The sequence below is a fragment of the Strigops habroptila genome, chromosome 6 (genome assembly GCF_004027225.2).
Source record: "Strigops habroptila isolate Jane chromosome 6, bStrHab1.2.pri, whole genome shotgun sequence".
Classification (NCBI taxonomy): domain Eukaryota; kingdom Metazoa; phylum Chordata; class Aves; order Psittaciformes; family Psittacidae; genus Strigops; species Strigops habroptila.
The window spans coordinates 10,668,449-10,693,385 of record NC_044282.2 but is presented as its reverse complement, the minus strand read 5'-3'; the positions used below and the strand labels follow the sequence as shown (position 1 = coordinate 10,693,385).

General features: G+C 36.9%; 1 protein-coding gene and 1 long non-coding RNA gene across 2 annotated transcripts in view; one reads left to right on the top strand and one right to left on the bottom strand.

Moving 5' to 3' along the window:
- Positions 1 to 359: 359 nt before the first annotated feature.
- Positions 360 to 24,937, bottom strand: part of MAN1A1 (mannosidase alpha class 1A member 1) — a 148,111-nt gene continuing 123,533 nt past the window's right edge. Inside the window, exons 8-12 of the mRNA XM_030491094.1 lie at positions 23,757 to 23,872; positions 10,695 to 10,914; positions 9,715 to 9,887; positions 5,849 to 5,964; positions 360 to 4,508 (exon numbers count right to left, since the gene is read on the bottom strand). Of these exons, the coding sequence (XP_030346954.1) occupies positions 4,382 to 4,508; positions 5,849 to 5,964; positions 9,715 to 9,887; positions 10,695 to 10,914; positions 23,757 to 23,872 (752 nt within the window). The 3' untranslated portion in view covers positions 360 to 4,381. The remainder of the gene's footprint in view (positions 4,509 to 5,848; positions 5,965 to 9,714; positions 9,888 to 10,694; positions 10,915 to 23,756; positions 23,873 to 24,937) is intronic.
- On the top strand, positions 7,808 to 19,757 carry LOC115610076. The gene is made up of 3 exons (XR_003992102.1): positions 7,808 to 8,108; positions 10,446 to 10,899; positions 16,245 to 19,757. It is a non-coding gene; the product is annotated as an uncharacterized LOC115610076 (long non-coding RNA).

Below are 24,937 nucleotides of genomic sequence, written 5' to 3'. Positions count from 1 at the left end.
ATTGTCAACTCAGTCCTAGTTCCTTTTTTCCCTGCAGAAAACAAACCACACCAAGCATCTAATTAAGAGACTGAATCGGCTGAAATTATTATCAGGCTTGTATTTATGTTGTGAATAATATTCTGTGGTATGGTTTGCATTAGTTGATGTTGAGCAGCAGTTTGCATGGTCTCAAGGCAGCTCCAGGAGGGGCTGCCTGCTGACTACCCCAAGGGCTGCACTATGTGCATGTAGCTGCAGACCTGCAACTATGCTGGCAAAGTGAGACACCGGATGTAAGAGCTACCCTCAAAAAATTACTTAAGCAGGTCTAATGAGCAAGTCCTTTGACAGAAATTGATGCTACTGAGACTGTTCTGTAAAATCACAGCAGTTTATTTCACTATCATCTTTAAATTAGGCTTTCTACTAAACAGAGAAAACAAGGTTATCTATGAGGTGAGCTGTTATTTCAATATTTAGATTAGAGATCTTAACATCCTTCTGACACAAAATATAGTTACAGTTCCTATGACAACTGTTCCTCTACCCTTTGGAGCATGGACTAACGACAGCATTTCATTATATGATCATGTAATGCTGGGCACTGTGACAGCCTTGTCAGCTCTGCTCTGGTGTTTGCTTCCTAAATGGCATTTAGCTGAAGCCTGCTTGTATTGTGCAGAACATGAATTGGAGTGACTGACCTTCACTTTGCTTGCTGCCTGCCACTTCCAACTTCCCAGCTTTCTGCTTTTCATTAGTAGGCTCACTTTCTACTAAAATACATTTGGTATGCTGAATTTTATTGACAAGAATCTCTAGAAATTTATTTCTGTGGTAACAATTCTATACACTAGTTAACATTAGTTAACAATAGTATCTTAACAAGTACACAGAGTACTAGTCTTTATCAAATCAATCTGCTGACAATAATTCATTAGTATAGCAGCCAAACCAGAATATGTAGTAGATTCCTGTAGCTACTTCTGCAATACAGTTATGAAAAATTATAACAAGTTGAACAGATATATTAAAAGACTTTATTCACAATAGAGAAATTTTTACAAATATAAGTTCTTAAAAATTAAGCATCTTGATCTATTATGTATTCCATAATTTCTGTTTATATAAAGATGAAAAGACTAAATGGACTCTGTACAAATCAAAAACCATTTAAATGCATGCTAGGAATGGATATGTATGATGAAGTCACCATAGAAACAGTGAGCCATAGGGAATTGCAAAAATGTGTGTACAACCAACACATATGTAATACTTATCTCACAAATAATCAAAACATTTTTTTCCCCCATGAAACAATGTGGGTGCCACTTAAAGTGATTTACGTCTTAGGACTTAACATATGAATATTTAAATGCATTATTATGCTACGAAGAAGTGGAAAAAGTATAGGCAGTTTATGCAAAGATGTGTGTCCACCCTTCCTACTCTCCCAAGAATAAAGCAATTTCTTTTGCTCTTATGAAGGACTGGGAACACACCGGGACCACCACTAGCCACTTCCATGCAGCTAGTTAAGTGAATGGGAAATAAAATGCATGCTATCTCAGCACTCCAACAAGCAGTGGTAAGTAGAGATTGTTTCAAAATGATTGCTCTAACTTTGGTGTTTTGGGGTTATTAAAAAAAAAAAAAAAAGAAAGGAAGAAAAATCAATATATTCTCAGTTTATGTAAAGGGGTTTTTTTCTTACAGTTGGCAGATCTACACATTGTACAATCTTCTCGTCTACTTACATTAGTTTACAAAAAGTACAGTATAGTGCAGTTTGTACATACAACCTGAATACCAATACCAGTCACATCACATTTGTGCTCTTTCAAATCATTGTAACTCCCAAACTAAAAAAAAAAAACAAAACAAAAAACCAAAAATAACAACCCTCAAAAAAACCCCAAACCCAAACCATACTAAATGTCTGTATTACAAGGAAACAGTCATGATGCTTATAGTTAAATACCTAAGACCTGATGCATACAAGAGCTGTGTGTTTGTAGCCTGCTTTTTGAAACGTGAAGAGCTACCTGGTTCTCCTCTGTTTCTCTTCAGCTTGTTAAATAAGATCACTAGCTACTTCCGGGGGAAACACTGTGGTTAAGAAAACCATGTAAAAAGAGATTTACAAAACACATTTCTTAAAGACTGTTTTTTGTCTGAGCTATTGTAGTTATTTAAATGATATGAGGCCTATAGCAGCTATAATTTCTCTGTGGTACTTGGCGGGGGGTGGGGGAAGAGCTCCCTTATGAATACTGTTTCTGAAGAAATTATTTTGAAGAATAATTTCTGAAGAAATATTATAGTCCTCCAACAATACAATTGCTGGAATATCAGAATTAACAGGAGTTCTGCTCTTCAAGAGAGCCAAGACTTCATCCTTGCTCATTCAGTTTTGGAAAACTGTTACTGTGACATGAGGGAATCATACTTTAAAAAAGGAAAATAATAATAAAATAAAATTTTTTTTAAAAAAGGCAGTAAAACAAAAACTCCTGAGCCAAGGTGCTGGTTCCATGTAAGCAGGCTTCAGCTGCAGATGCACAGCAATTGTATCCACGCTCCCAGTGCTGGGTGGCCCAGGCTCGGCAGGGTACCCTTATTAACTTCCACATATGTATGCTCAGCTCTGCCAAGCCTGTGAAGGAAGGATCAGCATCACTGAAGATCCTCTTGTCTTGACCCCTACATAAATGTCTTTGGCAGCTCATGTGGCACATACCGTGTTCTCTGTCTGCAGGGGAAGCAGAGAGGCAGTGCTGTCTTTACAGAATCCAGAGAGTAAAATTTATGGGTCAGCTTCCAGCTGCTATGTATAAAAATGTAACTAGTTATATCTTTGCTCTTGGCTTCTACCTAAGAAAACCTACATCGCAGACCTCTATTAGTACAGAAAAAATGTACTTTGTAATGCCTAAACAAACGTGCTTCCTCCTCAGCTGTGATTAGCTATGCTGGACTGAGCTATCTTACTAAATACCTTTTAAAGATTACTGTTCAGAACCATATCTGTTTTGCTGCAATCCAACTGGTGAATTACGTGCTTTCTCAGAATGGGAGGCCAGGTGTTACTCAAAATTTCTGAAAGTCATACTGTCACTAAATGAAAACATAGGTAGACTTAATAATCATGTAAACCACTCTAAACTACATTTAAGTAGAAACAGGAATCGATCACGCCCCATTTCTTTTTCCCTTTGGTGATGCCACACATTAAAACATTTTTGGCAAAGCTGTTACTGTTCTTAGTAATCCAGGCCTATAATCTAGGAAATATTTTTAAGCACACTGTGTTTCTTTCACTTACAGCAGACAGACTCAGCGCTTTCAGAAAGTTTCAGTTCTATGCTGGATAATTTCCTCTCTGAATGATTATCTTTTAAGACAAGTTTTCTTCAAGGCATCCGAACATCTAGCTTTAATGTTGATACATTAAATTGTTTTGCGACAACAAACTATCAAGTCTGGTGTCAAGTCAGAACCTATCTGAGTGGTTGCAGAAGGCCCAAAATCCCAAACAAATTGTCTCCAGTATAATTTATTCTCAGCTTACTGGAAAATGTCATTGAGTACTTTTTTTGTCTTCTTACCATCCAACCATATGAATGCTACTGGACTAAATAGATAAAGAAGGTAAGACTCCATAGTAGCCTGACTAAAAACATGAGAATAACACCACTTAGAAAAAGGAGGAAACAATTTATTCTCTTACAATATTCTAATCAAAACCTGAAAAACTAAGGTCTGCTAATTAATGTGCTAAATTCATAGAAACTAGCTTAGTCTAACTTCAACATATACTGCAGTTTCAAAGTTGTGTCTGCATGAGATGAAAATATTCCTATGTAGACTTCATTGACAATGAAATACATCAGATACTTTACCAAGTAATGATAGACCCGCATAAGAAGAGGCTGTCACAGTCACGAGATTTGTCTTGGATGACACACAAAACAAATTAACATAGAACAAAAAAAAAAAGCTCTTTATACTTAATTCAATATGGCTTTTTGCAACATGGCAAAATATTACAGCTTAAAGCAGACATCTCCTCACAGAGGAGAAAAGAATTTTGCAGTCAAATTAAAAGCATAACAGGAAACAAGTAACGTGCAGACCCTCTGCTCTTTTTGGCCAAGATGGCACTGCAGCCTAACAAAATCTGTAGACATGTCCTATTTCTCTTCTAAGAAGTAGTTCAGCTGGATTAGAGGACTCGGGTTATATCATAATTAGTTTGGGTCCATTCATAAATATTTAAAGAAAACAGACTGCAAAACACTTGATTAAAAAAATTAACTCAAGAATTTAAAACCAAATCATGTGCCCAAGTCCTGAAAAGAAACACAAGGAATGAAACAAAATATAACTTAATCTTCATCTATTTCTGGTCGTCTTCTTTATTCCCATCGTCTTTGTGAAGAACAGGGAGAGGATGAGCCTCTGTGTTGAAGACCCAGTGTTCGAATGGAAGAAGATCATCTTCAGAAAACAGCAAATACAAGTACCTGGCAAGAAAAAACCAAGAAATGTGACCACATCAGGGGAGTAGAACTACAGTAGTTTTCAGGAAAACAAATACCTGATTTCCCTAGGTGAATATATCAATGGAACAGCTGATCAAATTTATGGTCAGTATCTCGGCATCAACGATGAGTACAAAGCTTTGGGACTACTCAATTCAGATTGGACTTAGGGCAATAGCAACTGGACAAAACAAAAGAATACCTCTATCCTGATAGAGGACAAAGAAGTTTGGGCTATCAAGGTTAAACATCAGTTCACTTCACTTCCATTTCATCCTCAGTAATTTTATTACATATTGTTTTGATAATATACAACCACAGTAATTTTTTTCCTCCTGAATGTCCACATATATCAAGGTGTAGTAATGAAAATATTGAAGTCCAATCCTGTCTTATGTCTGAGAACAACCCCTAGGTTAGGATTTTTAAAGAAGAAAACCAGCACTAGGCCAGTAGCTTGGGCATCCATTTACTAAATCAGACTCTATTGAATCCAGCAGTAACCAATAAACAAATCCTAAATTTTATTTATTGTCATGATACAAGGTAGTAGCTACTGTAGCATGATTACTGCAGTCTCCTTAGGGTTGAAGGTCTGCTTAGGAAATGAGATTTTATTTCTTCTTCGATCACCATCCTTCCCAGAAGGCTTTTCTTGGTCTAATTCTGATAGGCCAATTTAAAAGCTATAGTTGAGGGAGTGCACTATCTCAAAAACCATGTCACTATGTATATAAATATATTTATGATATTTCATGTACTTGAGTATTACACTTTCTGTTGAAATGGCATGATTGCTTCTTTCTGGCTTTCTGGTCTTTGCTAAAAAAAGTGAAGAGACCAAGACAAAACTTCCTTTGTTTCACTAAAAACTTAGGAGACAGTGATAGATAATTAAAGCTTTTGTTTTACTCTTTTAACAGGCCCTGCAAGTTAACTTCTTTTTTTCTTTTTCTGTAGCTTTAAAATGAAAAGTATGCCATACAAGCCTGCTAAGTCCTCAGCCTAGTTCAATTTGTTTCACTAGAGTTGGCATATATAATTAGATCCTCTCAAAGCTAGGAGATGTAATTTCTCAACAAAGACTATCAAGTACCTTTATCAGAACTAAGGATAACTTCCAGAAGCCATAGAATTTAGTTTATCTTATAGAAGGCAAAAAAAAAAAGGCCAATTTGGCTTCCTATCACTTAAGGAAAGCTCTACCATTTCAGTCAGATTTTGTTATGTGAATGTCAAGGGTACTAATAATAAATACTGATCTGTAACAATGATACATAGAACTAATTCATATTAATGGAAAGTCAACTTTCTTAACTTACTTGAGGGTCTCTGAAAGGAAGAAACTTTGCTGCACATCATCATGGCTTTCATGATCATTATAAACATCTCTAATTCCAGAATAGCCACCATCTACTCTGCAGTGTTTTTCCAGTGCCTGAAGAGAAAAGAAATAACCAAACCCAAACCAAAAAACAAACAGTGGGATTAATAAAATCATTAATCTGTTGGTTTTCATTTGACAGTAATGCTAGCTAAAAAAAAAAATAATTTAAAAATTGTCACAAATTTTTTGATAAGGAGATGAAAACTAGATAAAGGTCTAGCTAGAAAACCCTTAAAAAACCACATACGTAGATATCCTAAACATGTCTAATTTTACATCGAGGAAGAGAAGCAAAATGATAAATGAATAAAAGAAGTGAACACGAACCAGTTTTCAGAAGGAAAGATATGGATGTAAGAATGTAAAGATATATGGATTTTCACTTATTTTCTTTTTGCTCTTTTTAATAAGGATAACAATAGTCTCTCTCTCACAGGCTGGTCTATCAGCCTTCATATACCTTTCTTGGTCACACCTTAGTGCTTAAAAATTATTGTGATAGAATTCAATGCCATTATAAAAACCAGTCTTTTCCTTACCTCCTGTAAGCATTTTCTGATAAGAGATGAGACTAGAAGCCACTAATAATTTCTGAGGTATCCATCACCTCCACCTGCTCTAAAGGCTGTTCAAGATCTGTCTTTTGCTTTGAGTAGATATCCTAAACGTCCTTGTTTTTGCTGGAGTCCCTGTAGCTATCTGCATATATTTAGCTTGCATGTCAGGTTCTCCATAGTTTTCACTGGAGAGTAAGCTGCCTATTGTATATTTAAAAGGGATTTTTCTCCAGGAGAGATTCTTTATTTTATAACAGGCCTATTTGTCTTTCCTTATGTGTCTTCAGGTTCTTTAATTTTCCTGGACACTTTTACTAAGTGACAAATATACTTAAGTTTAAACAAGTAATTTCCCCCGGCTGATACTTCTTCCCTCTCGTCTACTTCAACCTGCAATGAATTCAAAACGCTGAATCTGTGTCTGGATTTTCAATGTCAAACACAAGATTACGTTTTCCAAGGCACAGGAGAAGGAGAACTTGCACTTGAAGGAGATGGCTATTATTCAAGGAAGTATCTGCATTCTAAACAGGGTTGAGGTAAAATAAAAGTAAATTGCATTTGCGGTTTATGTGCTCTAACACGTAGTTAGAGTCTTCTTTGTAAGTTCATGGTAGGGAGATACCAAATAGCTACCCGAACAAACTGCTATGCTGTGAACTAAGAGGTTAACTTGCACCGTGTTAGCCATCTGCTGGTATCTACTTGACACAAACATGAAGATCTTAGCCCTCAAAGTTACCTTCCGCTTAACTAAAGGAACAGGACGTTCATGTGCAACATTAGTACGACAAAAAGGCTCTTTGTTTTCATCCTCCTTTAGCTGGCAGTACTGGCCTTTTGTGCCCATATCTGCAGTTTGAGACTACAGTGATACTCATACTGACAGTGGGATAGTGGTGGGTGGGGAAGAAACAATCGAACACATTTTAAATTAGTAGCTCTCAGAAAATGAGGGTGGCTAAGATCAGTTATGCTGGAGTAATGGGAAACATCAAGCAGAGTGAAAACTGGCTGACAGTCTCAAAGTATCATAAAGGGAAAAAACAAAGGAAGTGCTATGAATTCAAAATATGTGCCACATTTATAACGCAGAAAGGGAGATGTTCATGAGCTAAGCTGATTAAAACCTTTCTGACTCAGTAACAGCAGATATTGCTGGTGGTCATAACTGCATTTTCTCCAACTGCTGCAATAGATACAAAGTGATCTTGAGCTCAAATTAAAGCAGCAAAGTGAGTTTCCAAAGAGAAAATGGAGAGGCTAGACCATGTTTTTAGTCTATCAAAGTTAGAGAAAGAATTAATAGATTTCTTGGAGAGTTTAGAAGCCATGATTTAGAGAGCAGCCTCCTTTTCTGCTATAAGAGCACTGGGAAAAAACCTGATGTGTTCTTATTGCCAGTATCATGAGTTGAAAATGGACATGAAACACCTGAACAACTTTTCTGGGCAACAACAAATGGTTTGATTGTTCCCCCTTTTTTCTTGTTTCATTCTCAGGTTCCTCTTCATGCAGCAGGTATTGGAAATTAAACCAACCATATTCAGTGGTCACAGACTTCCCCAAGACCAAAAAGGGAATGAGGGACTGCAAGAATAAGGAGCAAGAGGGAGCAGAATTTATGAAATAGTTGTGGTAAGCTATCATGACACGTGTTGGAACAAAAAAATACAGTATAAGGTGGAACTGTATGGCTATAAACATTGAGGAAGAAGAGAAAAAGAAAAAAAGATTTGAAACCTACAGCTGACTCTAACTTCTGTCAAGCTGTAAGCTTTGTTTTTGTGAAACATGCACATGCACATTAGGGCAGTGGAAGATGGGCCTGTCCAGAATGGGACCAGCAGCATCTCCCACACGTGGGCTGTAATCCACTGAGTTAGAGCCAGACGAGAGTAGCCACAAGAATGTTAAACAAGGAACACATGGGGAGTGCTACAAAGGTAAATGAGTGTACAAACTTGCAATAAACACAAACAATCTGAACCAACATGGTAAAGAATAATAAGTAAAACATTTCAATTGTTTATAACAATGTTATCAGTGCGGGCAGCGACAATGAATCAGGAAAAACATCTTCTGGAGAAATAACACTTGGCATCGCTGAAGCCTGGTGGGCTGACTTCCATAAGCAGCCATTGTAAATATTCCAATTATAATCTGCCTGGGAAGATTCCAGTAGTAAAATGTGTCCTTTCTAACTGGTGTTAGCAAAGAGGAAAGGAAGGGAACAGCACTCCAAATTAGATGTTTAAAAAAAATAAAAAAAAATATTGCTTTGCAATCATTAATTCAGAAGCATACTGTTTCAGAGCTGACAGAGCCAACACCTGAGGGAGGCAAATCAAATGTCCTAAATAACTACACTCTACCTAGCTGAAAACAGTGTTGACTGCAGCTAGAGAATTGCTGTGAATATTCAAACAAGGAGAAGAGAGTAGAAGTATAGTTAATGCTAGCAACTATTCTTTTATGGGAAGTAGATTTTACCAGAAATTTCATTCTTCAGGAATACCTAATTACCAAACACTCAACACTTGCACAGCATTTGAGATACGTTCAGTATCTCACACAGTTAATACTGAATACAATTAACAGTTCTTGGATGCTGTCGAGGGAGCCAGGTAACTGGTGGATGTCATGTTGCAGCCTGGTATATGGAGTCATAACCCAGTAACATGAGCTGCTTGAAGCTCAAATGCTAGTGGGACACAGAAATTTACATCTAGAAGAGATCATTATCATTGATGGAGTTCAGTCCATATGACCTGTGCTTTTTGAAAGTAATCCTTTTTTTAAATGTTTGGTACTATCTAGTAATTCCTCTTGGCCTTCATCACCTTAATTAAAATCACCTTCACACAATTACTATTGGAAATGCACTTCATAAAACTTATTTCCACGTCAAAGGCTCAAATTTGACAGGTTTGCACTTTCCCTTCACGTGTAGCAATATTCCACATCTTGAGCAGCACATCCAAATATGACCCTGACCTGAGATGTGTTGAAGCAGGAGAAATCACAATCTATTTTCCTAATATACAATGCCAGCAGTATTTGGTTTTGTCAAAATGATCTTAGTTATCTATTGAGTAAATGAATCTCTGGAAATTTGAGTTAATATTACTGATTTAAAACATATATTTACGCTCCAACTGCTAAACAAGATCCAGATATCATTCAATAGCTCGCTTAACAAGTTACTGGGATTTAGTAAGAAAAAAGTCCAACAGAACATTACCTCTACAGCTTCCCATCCCCACTGCCTGTACTTTGGGTCATGAGTGAGCCGCCACATGTACATGTAGGTCTCTATGACTTCTGGTCGTAGGATGTAGTATTTTTCATTTTGTCTTGTAGCAATGGCCTCAACACCACCATCAAATCTGAAGGCTTCTGGTCCCAGTTTCATGCCTAGCCAGTATAAAGACACATGCTAGAATAAAGGCATTTTAAAAGGTTTTAAATTATGTAACCTACCAAATCAACTATCCTTTCATGTGGCACAAAGCCAGGTTACCCAAAGGGTATATAATTTCTGAAACATACTGCAGCACCTCCTGGTTTTAATATTTTATAAATAATTCAGAGTAGGAGAGAGCTGTTCTTCATCAATGCCTTAAACAGCAGTTCCAGTTTGAACAGTGATGCTAACATTTGCATTCTGGAAGACTTAATATAACTAGTAACGTGAAATTTTACTTAAAAGACAAGGATATTTACTTTTCTATATCAAACTGGAAAATACACTCTGGGACCTGAAACGCTGCTAGGGTTTTTTCTCTAAGAAGATGAAGAACCCAAAGAAATTTCCAGCACTGAAATCCACTTTCTTTGTGCAATTCTATTGTTTGCAGCATAGCACCAGCAGAACTGAGAATCAAATAATTTTTTGTGCATGAAACATGTTTAAAAGCTATATTGATGCATTAATGAACAGTGTTCCTCTCTTATTTGTATTTGTCTATACAGAAATTGGCAAAGTGGGAAAAAAGGCTATTACATTAATTACCGGAGTGAGCAGATATGATTCAGGTGCACAGAAACTACTTACAAAACAGAGCAGCATTCTTAAAGTTGATTAGAGCAAAGTGGCATTTGCTCAGAAAGGACGAAGAGTTCTTACCATCATACAATTTTCATTCAGCATTATGCAAAAATACTGATGGCTGCCTTCACAAAGTCAAGCTGTGAAACTAAACTCTGCCATGCAGTACTTACTTGTACGATCGTAGGATTCATGGCAAGTCCTTGCGATTTCAGCACCGAGCTCAATGTGATGGCCTGTCTTGTCATTGGGTGCTCCATCTGCTCCTAGAGCAAACATGCCTCCAGCAAAACAAGTGAGATGTCCCATCTTATGTTCAAGCAGTCCACCCTTCCACTCAGCGATGTATGTCAGCCCCCCGCTTGATTTTCGAATAAGGTGGGTCTCTATAGCCTGCAAAAGTACATGGTTTCAAGCCAAAGGTACCATTTGGTAAAGTATGAAGGACAAAGACAAATTTGTCTTGTATGTTGGTTGTTTTTTCTCCATTATTACCTTTGCTTATAAAGTAAAATGGGTAATAGGAGATAGCATAACCTCAAAGTAGAGCTACAATTTAGTATACATCAGTAATGATGATTAATTTTGCTACAATTTTGATCAATTTAGGCAGTACATTTTAAAAAATATTGGGAAGACTTAAAAAATACAATTACATATTAGAATTATTTTCTTTTCTTTGAGCAATTTCAAGTAATTTCACTTTAATGGTGGTTAGTGATCACTTCAGCTTCCATACTTCCCATTTTAATTCTGGCTTAAAGGATGTGGTTAATGATATAATTTCATGTCAGTTATATGCAGACATAACTCATATTCAAAATGCCTGACTCAGTGACCGCACTAAATGATGTTAGGCCTCTGAGTCTATATGGTATTCCAATGAGTTTCCCCTCCCAGATTGATTTCCTCTGTAGTGATCAATCAAGTGTAGGGTCTCACTGAGGTTTCTGGAAGAAAACTAAGCAGAATAAAAATATACAAGCTTCCTAGAGAGAAATAGAAATTAGTGACATTAGCAATGTATGGTCACTGATTGCAAAACCCAGGAAAACAACCTTCCCTTGTGGAAGAAACAGAATTAAAAAAATAGAGGAGATGTAGAAGAGCACATTAATTAGAAGTCCACACAGAAAGTAAGCTATTACTCTTTAAAGGGTAATGGAGAGGAGACAAACAATGCTATCATACATTCAGTTATCCAGCAGTGCTCTGGTTTGTTCTATTGAAATCCTAAGATACAGAAACAGTACTCAACATGCATTATACAAGAGAAAAAACATCAATAATATATCAGTACAGAGAACTATTAATAAAAAAGCTAGGATTTTAAAAAAAGTGTTATAAAGAGAAGGGATTGATTGTAGTTATCCTTCCCATTTGAACATCTGTAAAGGTAGTCTTTATAAGCATGAAAAATCTTCTCTAAACTAGAAACATCAGCAGAATAATTGTAAGTTTTACTTACTAAGTTCAGAAATGAAAAACATTTAATTTAACAACATTTCATTAAACCTTTAATGGTAGCCCCATCTCACCAAATCGACAATTCTGGCAAGAATTGATAACTCTACTGGTCACTTAGCTATTGAGTCAGAATTTATTTTAAAAATAAACGAATATAAAAATAGATTAATGACTAAATTTACCTATATTATGATTTTTTAGTAAAAAATTAAAGAAAGACAGAATGAAGTATTACTGTCTCTTGCAGAAATAAGAGTAATCATGCACCTTCGGAACTACAGTAACTAGACCAAGGATGATTCTCGTAGTATGAAAACTGATTTTGCAATACCAATTAATCTTTCAGAGGGTTTTTTCCCCTCTTTTGGCTCAAAAGTAAAGTTCAGGCTGAATAAAGATGACTTCCACTTAGGAAATTTTAAAATTATTCTGACAAACTGATGTTCAGAAACCAACAAATTGATGTTAATGGATGCTAAGAATGTCACAAAATAAAAATATATTTCCAAATTAATTATTCATGTTTAGTAAAGCAAATCATCTTGGTTTTATAAATGGGTCCTATTAAGAACTAGTATATATGCCTATTAAAAGTTATTTTTATTACGTAAACATCTTACTTAAAGCTATTTTTATTAGGTAGCTATTTGATATATTACAGACTGTCAAACTGCCTTGTCATACTTTGTACAGTCATGGGTCCCTGAGTGCTAGATAATACCTACACCAATGCATATGCCTTTATTAACGGCATGCTAGGTAACTAATCATTTCTACCTAGCCGTGAAATCCAAATAACCTTCCGTATGTACAAATAACCATCAGAGACCATGAGCCCAAGTGTGCTGAACTTGCAAATCCATCAGCGCTTAATAAACTCAAGCCATTCTGGAAGACAGGAAAACAAACATTGTAACTCGGTAAAGCCTAAACTTCGTTTGAAGATATGTGCTTATGAAGTCATAGTTTGTAGAAGTTACATGATTTAAGCAAACTGACCTTAATCAAACAGCTTTTGTAAAGCATGAAGGGCAAAGGAGCATCTCTTCCCAGAAGGCTGGTAGCTCTTTTTGTGGTATTGGGTGTTGCACCAGCACAGTGCACAAAACCACTGCCCTGGAGCTTACAGGGGGACACGCAAAAGCTTCAACTAAATCCAAGAAGTTTCTTCATGGGCCATTTTTGGTTTGAGCTAGACAAACTGTTCTCATCAAAAATAGGTTTTCCTTCTTTCATTGCTACTTATCTGCCCTCTGATTGAGAATAGAGAGATTAGCCACTTGCCCTGGAACAACGTTCTCCAAAGGCTTGCTAACGAATCTGCAGTATCAAAGTTGCATGAAATCTGGAATAATTCCAGCATGGCATCAAAGTGTGAATTTTTTAGGTGTGTTCCAGCTGTTTCTGGAACCCAACATATTAAAAAAAAAAACCCCAAAAACTATTATAAAAAATCAGCATATTTAGAAAGCCTCAAGAATGAAATGCTTTTGATGTTAAAAAAAAAGAAAAAGTATACCCTGCATGAGTAGAACATATAAAAAAACTCCCCAACATTGAAATTTTGAACTGCTGTATTGATAAGAGTATTGGCAGCAATAGAGCATGGTAAAACCTTCCTTTTCACCACAAGTCCAACCTAACTATAGTTCTTTGTTTCAGAATTTACTTCCAAATAAAGCACTACTTCTGGAATATATAATGTTTGTATAACGTGTTAGTATAATAAAATATTTTCGAAGTAAACGATAAACAAAAATCAGTCCTCTTTCAATTATCTATTCTCAATCTATACCCAAACTGCCAAAATGCCATCTATCATCCATCCATTGGCAATTCACAAAACTGCTATTCATATTTTTAGTATTTTTGTGGTTATAATGGTATGTACTTCAGTGAGCAGCACATCGAAATATTTTTCAGTGAGTTCCGCAAAGGTTGTAAGTGCCATGAGGCTGGGCTGAACTTTCCGAAATACATTCATTTTTTAAATAAGCTTGAGGTCCAGTGCAGGACTACATTACTAGCTAGAATACATGGGCAATTGTTTGAAGTATAAATAATCTTGAGCGCAAAGGTGAGAAAGTTCTAGCTAGCCCTTGTTATCTGCAGTGCCGTGGGTGCAGTTCTGGCAGGAAAATCAAGTTACTAAGCCAAGTTATTATAAAACATGAATATGTAGAATGATTACAAAGATCCACCCAAGTGAAAAGCTCTGTTTCGGAGAATTAATTTTGAATTTCATACTTAGGAGCAATTTACTTTTCTTTTGATGTAAGTATCTACACACTTAAAAACATGGGACACATTTATTGAATTGCAGCTCGATTACGACTTGGCCCCACCTACAAATAATTCCTTCCTGCACTGCTTGCAGATCAGGTGGTGTTATATTTATCACTATAGAGATTATTCTTTCTTTTAACTGTAATGAATATTCTCAATATAAACCAACATACAGTATAAGCAAATAATAAAAAAATGCTAGAAGAATGGGGTCTCTGATTAGCTGAAAATACATTACTGATGGATAATTATTTGGAGTTGGTACAGTTTTTCTTTTAAGTGAATGAAAATTTCATTTTACTGTTTTCCAGAATCTATTTCTGCAATTCAAACAGTAATTTCTTTCTTTCCGTTAAGGTAAAGCAGAGAGACTTGTACAACATAAAAGATTGCAAAGAAAAAGTGGCTGCAAATGTATGTTCCCAAAGGGAGCAATAGCACATGCTACCTGGCAGTGACCAAAAAAAAAAAAAGAAAAATATAAAATTTGAGACAGCCTGAAAAAAAGACAGTGGACAGAAAAGGAGAGGAAGAAAGACAAACTAAAGCAAAATCAATATTTGCCGGTATTTTAAAGAAATAATTTCACTACATGTTGTGCACCTTCAAGCACTTACAGCCAGACTAACTTTTATGGCTGATACAGTTCCTGGCAACTATTTTTTTGTGTGTGCTTTTATGTAAGGCTCTACTTGCAGTCCTCATGGCAAGAAAGCCTTTCGCTAAATTATTTTTCTCCCCATGTTGTGGGAAATTATTTCTTCCCAGCATGTAAAAATGCTGGAGCACTCAATTAGAAACATAAACAGTCCCTGTTACGGTTTGAATTGTGACTCAAGCGCACCGTGTCTTATTCCTGGCATCTTTCTCATGAGTTCATATACTAAAATTGTGCCCTTGCCTATCTGTCACATTGGAAGAACTGCAGTGAATGAAACATTAGGAATTGTTTAGATTACAGGACTGCAAATTGCATGTCTGTAGTCTCTGTTATTGACAGCACAAGAGAAATTCTTCAGTTTTCCCCAACCTAATTTCCTCTCCCTCCTACTCCCTTTCTTAGAGCAATTTGTTTTGTGTTCTCTGCTTATCAGCCTGTTCCTAAGCCTTTATATTTATTACACTGCCGCTCCTTATCCTCGTAAAATTAAGCAGAACTGGACTCTCCTAATAAATACTCATTTTCCTTCCTTTAGTTCTTCACTCCTTTAAGCTTTTCACACAGTTTAAATGCTGTCTTCATCGCCCCCTTCCTCAATCCCTGACTTGATTTTGTGATTGGCAAGTCCTTCGTTTGCCCTTTGAGTTGTTTAGGACCTTGAACTGGATTGCTTATAGAGAAACATAGAAGATACAGAACTGAAGTAATCTCACTGTTCAAATGAGTAAAAAAACCTAATCAACAAGCTTATTTTTAATAGAGGGTGTTCTCTTGGTGGATTATGCTGACAGGTAATAAAAATATTAACAGAGAAATCTACAGAGCACAGGTGGAGGCTTCTCAGGAAAAAAGTTCTGCTCCTCAAAGTTGCTAAATTCAAAATAAACATGTGCCACAAAAGGCTACCTCTGCTAAAGGAGCAGGGATAACAAATTACAAACCTCAAAATACAATGCAGAACTGCAGTTCTACTTCCTCTAGCACTCAGGCATTTTACCTCTCCTCTTACAATAACTCTTTAATTATGATGAATGAATTTCACTGACTACTGCTGTTTTTAACAAAACCCGGGTATTTCATTTCCCACCTCAAGATGTCACTGTAGCTGGAGATAAAACTGTCTTGCAAGTCATAGTTACATATTTCTATACCTTAATGAATTTGAAACTTCAAAACTATCATCCTAGTTCTAAATTTCCAGGATTAATAATGTTTGTTTTGGGAATAATTACAACTCAGCAGGCTTCTTTACAACAAAGCACTATAAATCATCTCGGTTCAAACTTTTAATACATTTTTCTTCCCTTAGGAACCTTCTTCATAAACAGTATTTTGACAATTAGAAGCAACAGTGAGTATGAAACAGAATTCTATCACGTGATATTTCCAGTAATTCAAAGATGTATAATGTCAATTGTTCATTTATTTTAGTGTTTAAGGCTTGCACCAATACATTTTATTGCTTTGAAACTGCACACAGCAGGCGGGTCAGGATTACTGTGGTTTTGCATGCTGTTGAGTTTATAAGTCAATTGCCTGTTTTCTTGACTTTAAGTTACTTCCTTCATGTTTTCTCTGTTGATCTAATGCAGTAGACACTTTTTTCAGCAATGTTAATAATTCATCAAATTTATACTTTTATCCAAAATTCCTATGAGTTTATTATGCATTTGCATTACTGCAGCTCTTTTGGAGATGGCAGAAAAACATTGTGCTTTTTTTTTTTTTTTAAACCTTATGAATTGATTTTGTTTTCTTAAATATTGTTCATACAGGTTTTAAATATGTATTCCAAGATGTCTGAATTATGTGAAAGCATACAGCCAGAAAACCTAGGATTAAATAGGAAGTTCAAGCCCCTGTTACAATTTATTTAAATACTGCTGCTAAGGAAAAGAGGCGTCTTGTTATCCCAAGGTCCTCTCTGCTTACTAACTTTAAAAATCAAGCCTGAGATTTGGACACAGAAGAGCTTTCATTTGTTTAAATACAGTATATAAGAAACATTTTGAAAGCAATACGGCGCTTTCTGAAGTCTTTTACTTCTTTTACATTTTTTTACTGAAGATGTGTTATACAGATAAGCTTACACATGAAATGAAATATGAATGCTTATAATGGAGATACCTAAATTTTTGAAATGGAAACACTGGCAAACATCTACTACTGTGCTGTCTATCCATCTGATCACTAAAAAGATAATTAAGTTTTAGGGGAAAACTGATAATTTACTTTTGTCTGAAAATCTAATTATGTTTTGGGTTGGTTTTTTTTCCCTATATAGATCAGCTAGTGTCCCTAAGAGCACCAGTGCTCTTACACTAAATGTACTTAATGCTGCTTTTGCTACCAGAAGGCTGCATTTACTCATGTTCTTAAAATAGTATTAATGGAATGGCATGAATCAAAGCAAGTCACTCTCAAAATGTTGCATTTTATATTTTCTGAATATTCTAGAATATGTATCTATTGCTCCTGACAAATTCTTTTGCTGTCAAAAAAAGGAAATGAAAATAGCACAAGCAGTAAGGACAAGACTGCTGTGACAACAATAGCAAAGCCAAGAGCAAAAAGGGGACAATTTCTCTCACAGGACTCTTCTAGTTCAAATTATCCTTAAAGAGATCTAACAATTTCTGCTGCTTCTCCTGACAGCCCATAAACAGGCAAACATTTTAATAAATACTTTCTATAGTCCAAAACATAGGCATTGTGCAGTTATAAATATATTATTAACGATTTAAAAATCTGCAGAAGCCTGTCTTTAATCTTGATGCTTTCTGTAAGCAGTTGTGAAAAGCCTCAAAACTCCTCTGAAGAGGGGAAATATAGTAAAGAGAATAAAAAGGAGCAGTGAATCCTCTGGATGTTCCCATCTGCTAAATGTAATGAACTTTGTGTTCCTTCATAATACAGCTATACTATTGCTACATGCAGAACACCAGTGCAGCTGGGTGATAAATACTTTAAACATGACAGCTGACAAAATATGTAAATAAACTGCCTGTTTATTAATTTTTACACACTGAAGTTATAGACGATACCTCTCCCCCTTGAAAAAAAAAATGTACACAGTGGGAATGCTGGGTTCCCTGTACCAAGTGTTTCAACCTGAAGATGGGCTCCTATTGCACCACCCTGCCTGCCCTATATATATATTTCCTTCAATGCCAAGAAGTGCTAAAGTACTGAATGTTCTGTTCATTAACATACTTTTAGCTTTACCCAGTGTGACCAACTGTTCTAATTGAGTTGTTGCAGTTCTGTCATTGTCCACATCAGTTATGTACCTTTTAAGATCACTACGATCACAAAGCAAACAACTTCAAGCAACTTAATGGAAACTGCAATCAGCAGAGCAGCCACCAGGCTGTCACCACAGTTAAATAGACACTCCTGAAACTCTGGAGATGAAAAGAGCCTATGTGCCAATACCATGTTTTCAATTTGCTAACAACACTTTGTTGTCTCCCTCATTTCAATGAGAAAAGAGTCTACATGGATTTCTTTTATTTATCTGAAAGGCTGAAATCTTGACAGGTCTGAAAAATATTCACTACTTAATGCTGACAAATATACACCACACCCTTGCCCCCCAAACCAAAACCATATAGCTTCCTTTGGCAGAGTACAAACTGAGTATAATAAGGCTAGTCTCAAAGTTAGCAGTGTGCAAAAAAAAAAAATTATAAGTGATGATATAAATATTATATAAAAAATATACAGTGATCCTCTATACTTTCTGTCTGAATACTCAAAATCCTGAGGCCAAAAATGACTTTCTCGCCTTTTGATACCCACAAAAGGTTACTGCATTCCTTAATCGCACAATCCAGCCTAGCAGGAGCCTGACTTTCAGGAGTGCTGTCGGAATCTGTCAGAGAACAGCCGTGGCACTGCTTCACAACATCTATTCTTCTTTTTGATATTTCTACCATTCCTACTTCCACATGCTAGGTTCTCCAGAGATCACTACTCTTCTTGTTGCAATCTTCTAAGCAGCTGTCACCCACGATGAAAAATTAAACTATCTAAATGTCTAAAAATAAACTATCCTGGCTTAAGATAAAGCTGCGCCTCACAGCGGCTTTACCTCTCTGATACCACAGGGATGCACTGAACCAAGCTGCTTGGGAAGTGCTGGCGAGGGATTCTCCCTCCTCCTGTGAAGTTCTTCTGGGCTGAGTAACTGCTCTCTTTACAGCCTTTAGATATGCCCCTTCTCTAGAAATACACTGAGGAGGGGATGAAAGCAGCATCAGAGAGAAAGAAAGTATTTAAGATGCTTAAAGCTTGCAGCAATGGCCATAAAGAAATATAATGGGAAAATCTGGAAAAGATACATGATCATCAGACATCAAGAGTGAGACAACCTATTAACAAGAACAGCTGCAAAATTGCCCTTCAACTTAGAAAATGAGTTCTGACATGCAAGAGGGGAGGATTTGATGCAGTTGCTTGTGACACTGCTGTTGCTAGACTATATGTAAGTGAACCCACAAGATCCACTTTTTTTCTAAATTATCATGCTCTCTTACTGAACCTACTCAATTGCGTCTCAGAGATCAACTGTGTTAACTGAAAAGAATGGGATGGCTCCTGTCCTGGATATTTGCAAAGACTGACAGATTGCTCTGTGGGCAGTTACATGCTCAAAATACGAATAAAAGCTGAATACACATTTGTTTTGTAACTAAATGTTGCATGCTACCCATTGAACCCAATTTAAGAAGAACTCTTCCTGTATTATATGAAACAGGACATTATATGCATTGCTTTTCAAAAAAGCAAAATAAGTTACATTAAAAATACATTCACTTGTCTTTTGTGTGAATTCTAGAGTTTATGAATCCCTCTTGTGGCCTTATAAATACATTCATATTATTCTCTGGTATTCAAAATAAGACTATTTCCGTCCCTTTTCCCTTTAGAAATCACCTCTTTAAATGGCATCAGCAAAATACACATTTTATTCATGGAAAGCAGAAAAAGTTTTTAAATCCAGTTTGACATCTTAGTTATTGCTTTTAACTTAAACCATAAAACAATCTATAGGTGCTACAAAAATTCTAATAGAAAGAACTCTTTGTTTTAATATGAGTTACAGAACAATGTAAGAAATCACCCCAAAGCTTTACCTAAATAAATTTCAGCTTTTCACAGTGAACTATAACACCATATATTTTCATTTGTGGTTTCTGGATTGTGGAAGATATTGAATTAGGCATCAAACCTTCACATTGCTCTTTCAGAATTTGGTGGGTATGTGCTGGACCGAATGGCCAGGAATAATCACGCTGTTCCCTTTGGCGTAGTCTTAAAAAGATTCTGAAAGCGTCAGGGGAAATTTATCTAAGAAAATACAAAGCAGTCTCAGAATGCCCAAACATGTAGGCTTAGTCATAAAAAAGGACTGCAGCTTGTGCAGACACTTAAATTAACTTTAATTTAGATAAGTAAGGGATCAATAGCAATAAAGGCAATATTGGGATGGATTTCAAAACAGGCTAGTTACTTGGTGAAGAACCTGTCACCTCAATGGGGCCCAAGCAGTCTGCAGCTTCTGTGGGACTGCAACTTCCCTGCTATTTTCTGAACCAGCTACATTACATCGAGCTGTACCTCCACATGCTGCATGTACACATTCAGCTTTGGTATAGATGTGCCTCGGTACAGGAAGCAGGGAACATGAATGCCATCACTCAGAAAACACTGGAAATAGCCTTCAACCAGCAGAATGGTGAAATCCAGCACGTATTTAGTTAGGCCCTCTCAAACTGACACAATGGACAGACGCAATGCTTGGACTGCTTAAGATCTAGTACTACTAAAAATATTAAGATAATAGGTACTTTAAATCTAGTCATATACAGCAGAGCTCAGACTCTTGACATTGATATTGCCATATCTGGTGATGCTGCTAACTGGCAATTGTGCTCCCCCAGCTCAATCCCAAGCATGGAGAACCGGCTGCACAATGAGGTGGCCATCACCACTTCTGCTCCCCACTGTGACCTCAGGATGCCTGCGAGAACTTTCAAACTCAAGGAGGTCGTTATCTAGGTATAGCTGAAGTGAGTTTAAACAAAGCCATGCTGCCACACCCTGCATGGACACCGCCTGGAGCACTCCCAGCACTCTTCCCTGATCTAGGCAGCTTTCCACCCAGCGGGTGGTTTGGGCTGGCTCAGGAGGCACTCAGGCACACTGCCACTGCACAGCTGACATGGGACAGCACACCTGCTTCTGTGGCACACAGCAAGCAACTTCCTGATGTACCTCAGCCCAGCTGTGCTCAAGGCAGGGGAAGGTGAACCTTTCAGCCTTAGCAGGAACAACCCAGCACTGGCCATTGAGGCACGGGGCTCTCTTGGGCTCTCTGTTACCAGCTAGGATCAACGTGCCCCTGCTGTTCTGCAGCAGAATGGGAGGCAATGTGCTCACAGTCCTTCCAACAAGGGTGATGGTCACACCACATTTGTGATATTCTGCCTGCAATGGTTTCCAGAGCAGACATACTGGCAAAGGTTAAAAAAAAAACAAAAAAGGGTTTTTTTTTTTAACTGCATGAGTCTATGCATTAGCACTTAGCCTGTGTAAGAATGTGTTTAAAAGAGAAACGTGACGTTATTAAACCAGTGGAAGTAGAAGACTGGAAGCAGCTTTGAGGTGCTTCAAAATGCCTTCCATGGTAAGATGAATTGATACTGTATTATCAGACACTTTGTTCTCTCTGTTTGGCTGCCAACCTAATGGCTGAGCTATTATAGTATCACTGTTTTTACGTTAAAGCCTCAAATGTACTCAAACCTAATTTAAAATCCACCTTTTGCTCTGAAGCTAAAACCACATTAGCAGTGAAAATGAGGCTGACTGCATCCAAATCCGCACTTACAAAATTAAAGGCAGGATTTTTTTAGCAGAGGATACTTGGTCATCAGATTTACTACCACCAGAGATCACACCCTACGCAAATCATCACAAATGACTTTTCCTGCTAATGAGAAATGCACCCCATATGCTGGGCTGCATCAAAAGGAGCATGACCAGCAGGTAAAGGGAGGTGACTCTCCCTTCTACTCTGCCCTTGTGAGGCCCCACCTCGGAGTACTGCATTCAGCTCTGGGGCCCTGAAAATAAGAAGGATGTGGACCTTTTGGAGAGAGTCTAGAGGAGGACCACAAAGATGAGCAGAGGGCTGGAGCACGTCTCCTATGGAGACAGGCTGAGATAGTTCAGGTTGTTCAGCCTGGAGAAGAGCAGGCTCTGGGGAGACCTTAGAGCAGCTTCCAGTGCCTAAAGGGGGCCTACAAGAAATCTGGAGAGCGACTTTTTACAAGGGCATGTAGTGACAGAACCAGGGGCAATGGCTTTGAACTGACAGAGGGTAGATTTAGATTAGACATTAGGAAGAAGTTCTTTGCTGTGAGGGTGGTGAGGCACTGGCACAGGTTGCCCAGAGAAGTGGTGGATGCATCATCCCTGGCAGTGTTCAAGGCCAGGCTGGACGGGGCTTTGAGCAACCTGGTCTAGTGGAAGGTGTCCCTGCCCATGGCAGCGGGCTTGGAAGTAATTGATCTTAAAGGTCCCTTCCAACCCAAACCATTCTATGATTCTATGAAAAAATAAAAAAAAAAAAAAAAGAAAAAAAAAGAAAAAGTAGTTGCAATGAGCCAGGGTTGCATTTTTTTAATGTCACCACTTTTTGTGGTACAGGAACTAAAAGGAGACTTATATCTCTTCACTAGGGATAGTGCATTTCTAGATGTATCAAAGAATAAGCAGATAGCGCTTAGCGTCTCGAAGCCTTGTCTACAGAGGCACTGTACATACACACAGTTAGTAAGAGAGAGAAGTCCTGGCCCTAGAGAGCTTCCAGTCAAAACAGATGAAAGGATGGGGAAAAAAGAAGTAATATTATCCTCTTTCATATACATATATGTATGTATATATATGTATGTATATATCTCTATATATATATGCGTGCGTGTGTGTGTATGAAAGCAACGAACCGAGAAAATAGGTCATTTGCCCAAGACTGGAAGGAAAGCCTGTAAATATGAATTTAAACTTGATACTTCTCACGTCTCAATCTGGTGTCACAAACCCATTATTTCTCCCCAAACAGCATATTAAGGAAATACCATCAATAACAAAGCAAACTGCAGACCAGAAGGATCATAAATAAAATGTGACATAGAAATGTAAGTATGAACAATTCTGATTTTTCAAAACTTTCTCTTGTGTCAAAATTGAATAACTGGTTGTTTTCAAAGAGGCTGGCAAATATATGCCTCTTGTAACAAAAAGGCATTATGCAACAAACCCTATTTTTAGTTATAATTATCTACCATAATATAGCGATCCCTGTGTTGCCCACAATCAAAATACTCTGACAGCTGAAATATAAGGTCAAAACACAACAGAGGAGCTCCCTCCTGGATATAAGGAAAAAGGACAAAAGGAATATATTTAGGGATAATGGAGGAAAAAAAATATTGAACTTCTATCTGAGAGCTGCTTGTAGATGTGTTTTTGTTGCATATTTTATACTTTTCTCCTCCAGTATCAGAGAAGACTGACTGTATTGCAGTTGGAAAAGAAATAGCTGTACTTCAAGACTCTCCCCTTTCCCGCAGTATCTGTATTCCTCCAGCATTTATATTTGATGAAGTCTTTTTAAAAGCGAAACTAATTCTTTAAAAAAACACAACTGTGGTGGCAAAGACATAAATCTCTCGCATTGTTCCTTGAGCCTTTCTCTTTAGGATTATTATAGATTAGATTATTATGGAAAGTAATATTTAAATATCTTATATACCTGAACAGCATCATAATACATTTTCTTGCCTTCTTCATCTGTCTTGTCCGTCATCAGCCATGCCTTGAGCAAATATTCATAAAAGCTATCCCCAAGGCCTCCAACGGAGACATGATCTAAAAAGGAAGAAAGAGATTGAACAGCAATTTCATCTTCAGTCTGGGCAATAAAATATGGTTTGAAACAGTGCATTTAATGATCTCTTCCTACAGCAATCTTTAATAAATGAAAGCCTGGAACTTCAGGAAAAACTTAGCTGGTATATATAGAGAATTATTTATTTAAATGATAACTTCTTTGTCAAGTTAAAGCACCAGAGTTGTTTAATATCCACAATGTGCCACAGGAGTTCATGGCAAAGAAACAAGAATGCATATGTTTAAAAACAAATTAATGTAGTCTATCCCATACAAAAATGTATTAATCCAAGTTCTTTTTTATTCTAAAACCAGGAAAAAAAGTAGAAAGAACTCTCTAATTTGATAAAGGCTTTCCCCTCTTAACATTCAGGCATTGTTTTTATTTGCTCTTTCATTCACTAGTGCTCCATTTAAGTCACTTCATAAAAAAGGATGAAATGTTTTAGCTCATTACTGCAGAGTTGAATTTCAGGTTACTTAATGGTATTTCAAAATGCCAACCCATATATTTAAAAATAATACTACATTTTTGAACCTCTGGCTGCTCTCAGAACTCAGCAGTGGTTTTGGAAGAAAAAAAGACGACTTTGCCACATCTAGAGAAGATTACTGCTATCACACTACTTTATTTTGCCCTTCGCTTACTATGTGAAATGATCTGGTACTATTCACACTGTCGTTATTCAACTGCACATGTTTAGGATACAACCCTTCAAACACTACCATCATGTAAGTTGTCCATTTGATGTGAGTTACACCAGTGATGTGGAAGTTAGTGATGATCTTAGCTGCTTGCACAAGGTTGCATTCACTTGCTGTCTAGGAAACTAAAAGATTCTTGGCAAAAATTTATGGGGCTATCACAGTTTCAGCATAGATCCTCTAAACACATGAAATTCTACGACTATATATATGTATACATACACATATATTTTTATATATGTTTATAAATTGTTTCTCTTAGCTCCATTAAACTAAGAACACTAGCTAGAGGTTTTCTTTTTTTAAGTTAGCGCTGCCTGGTAACATTAAGGGATTTGG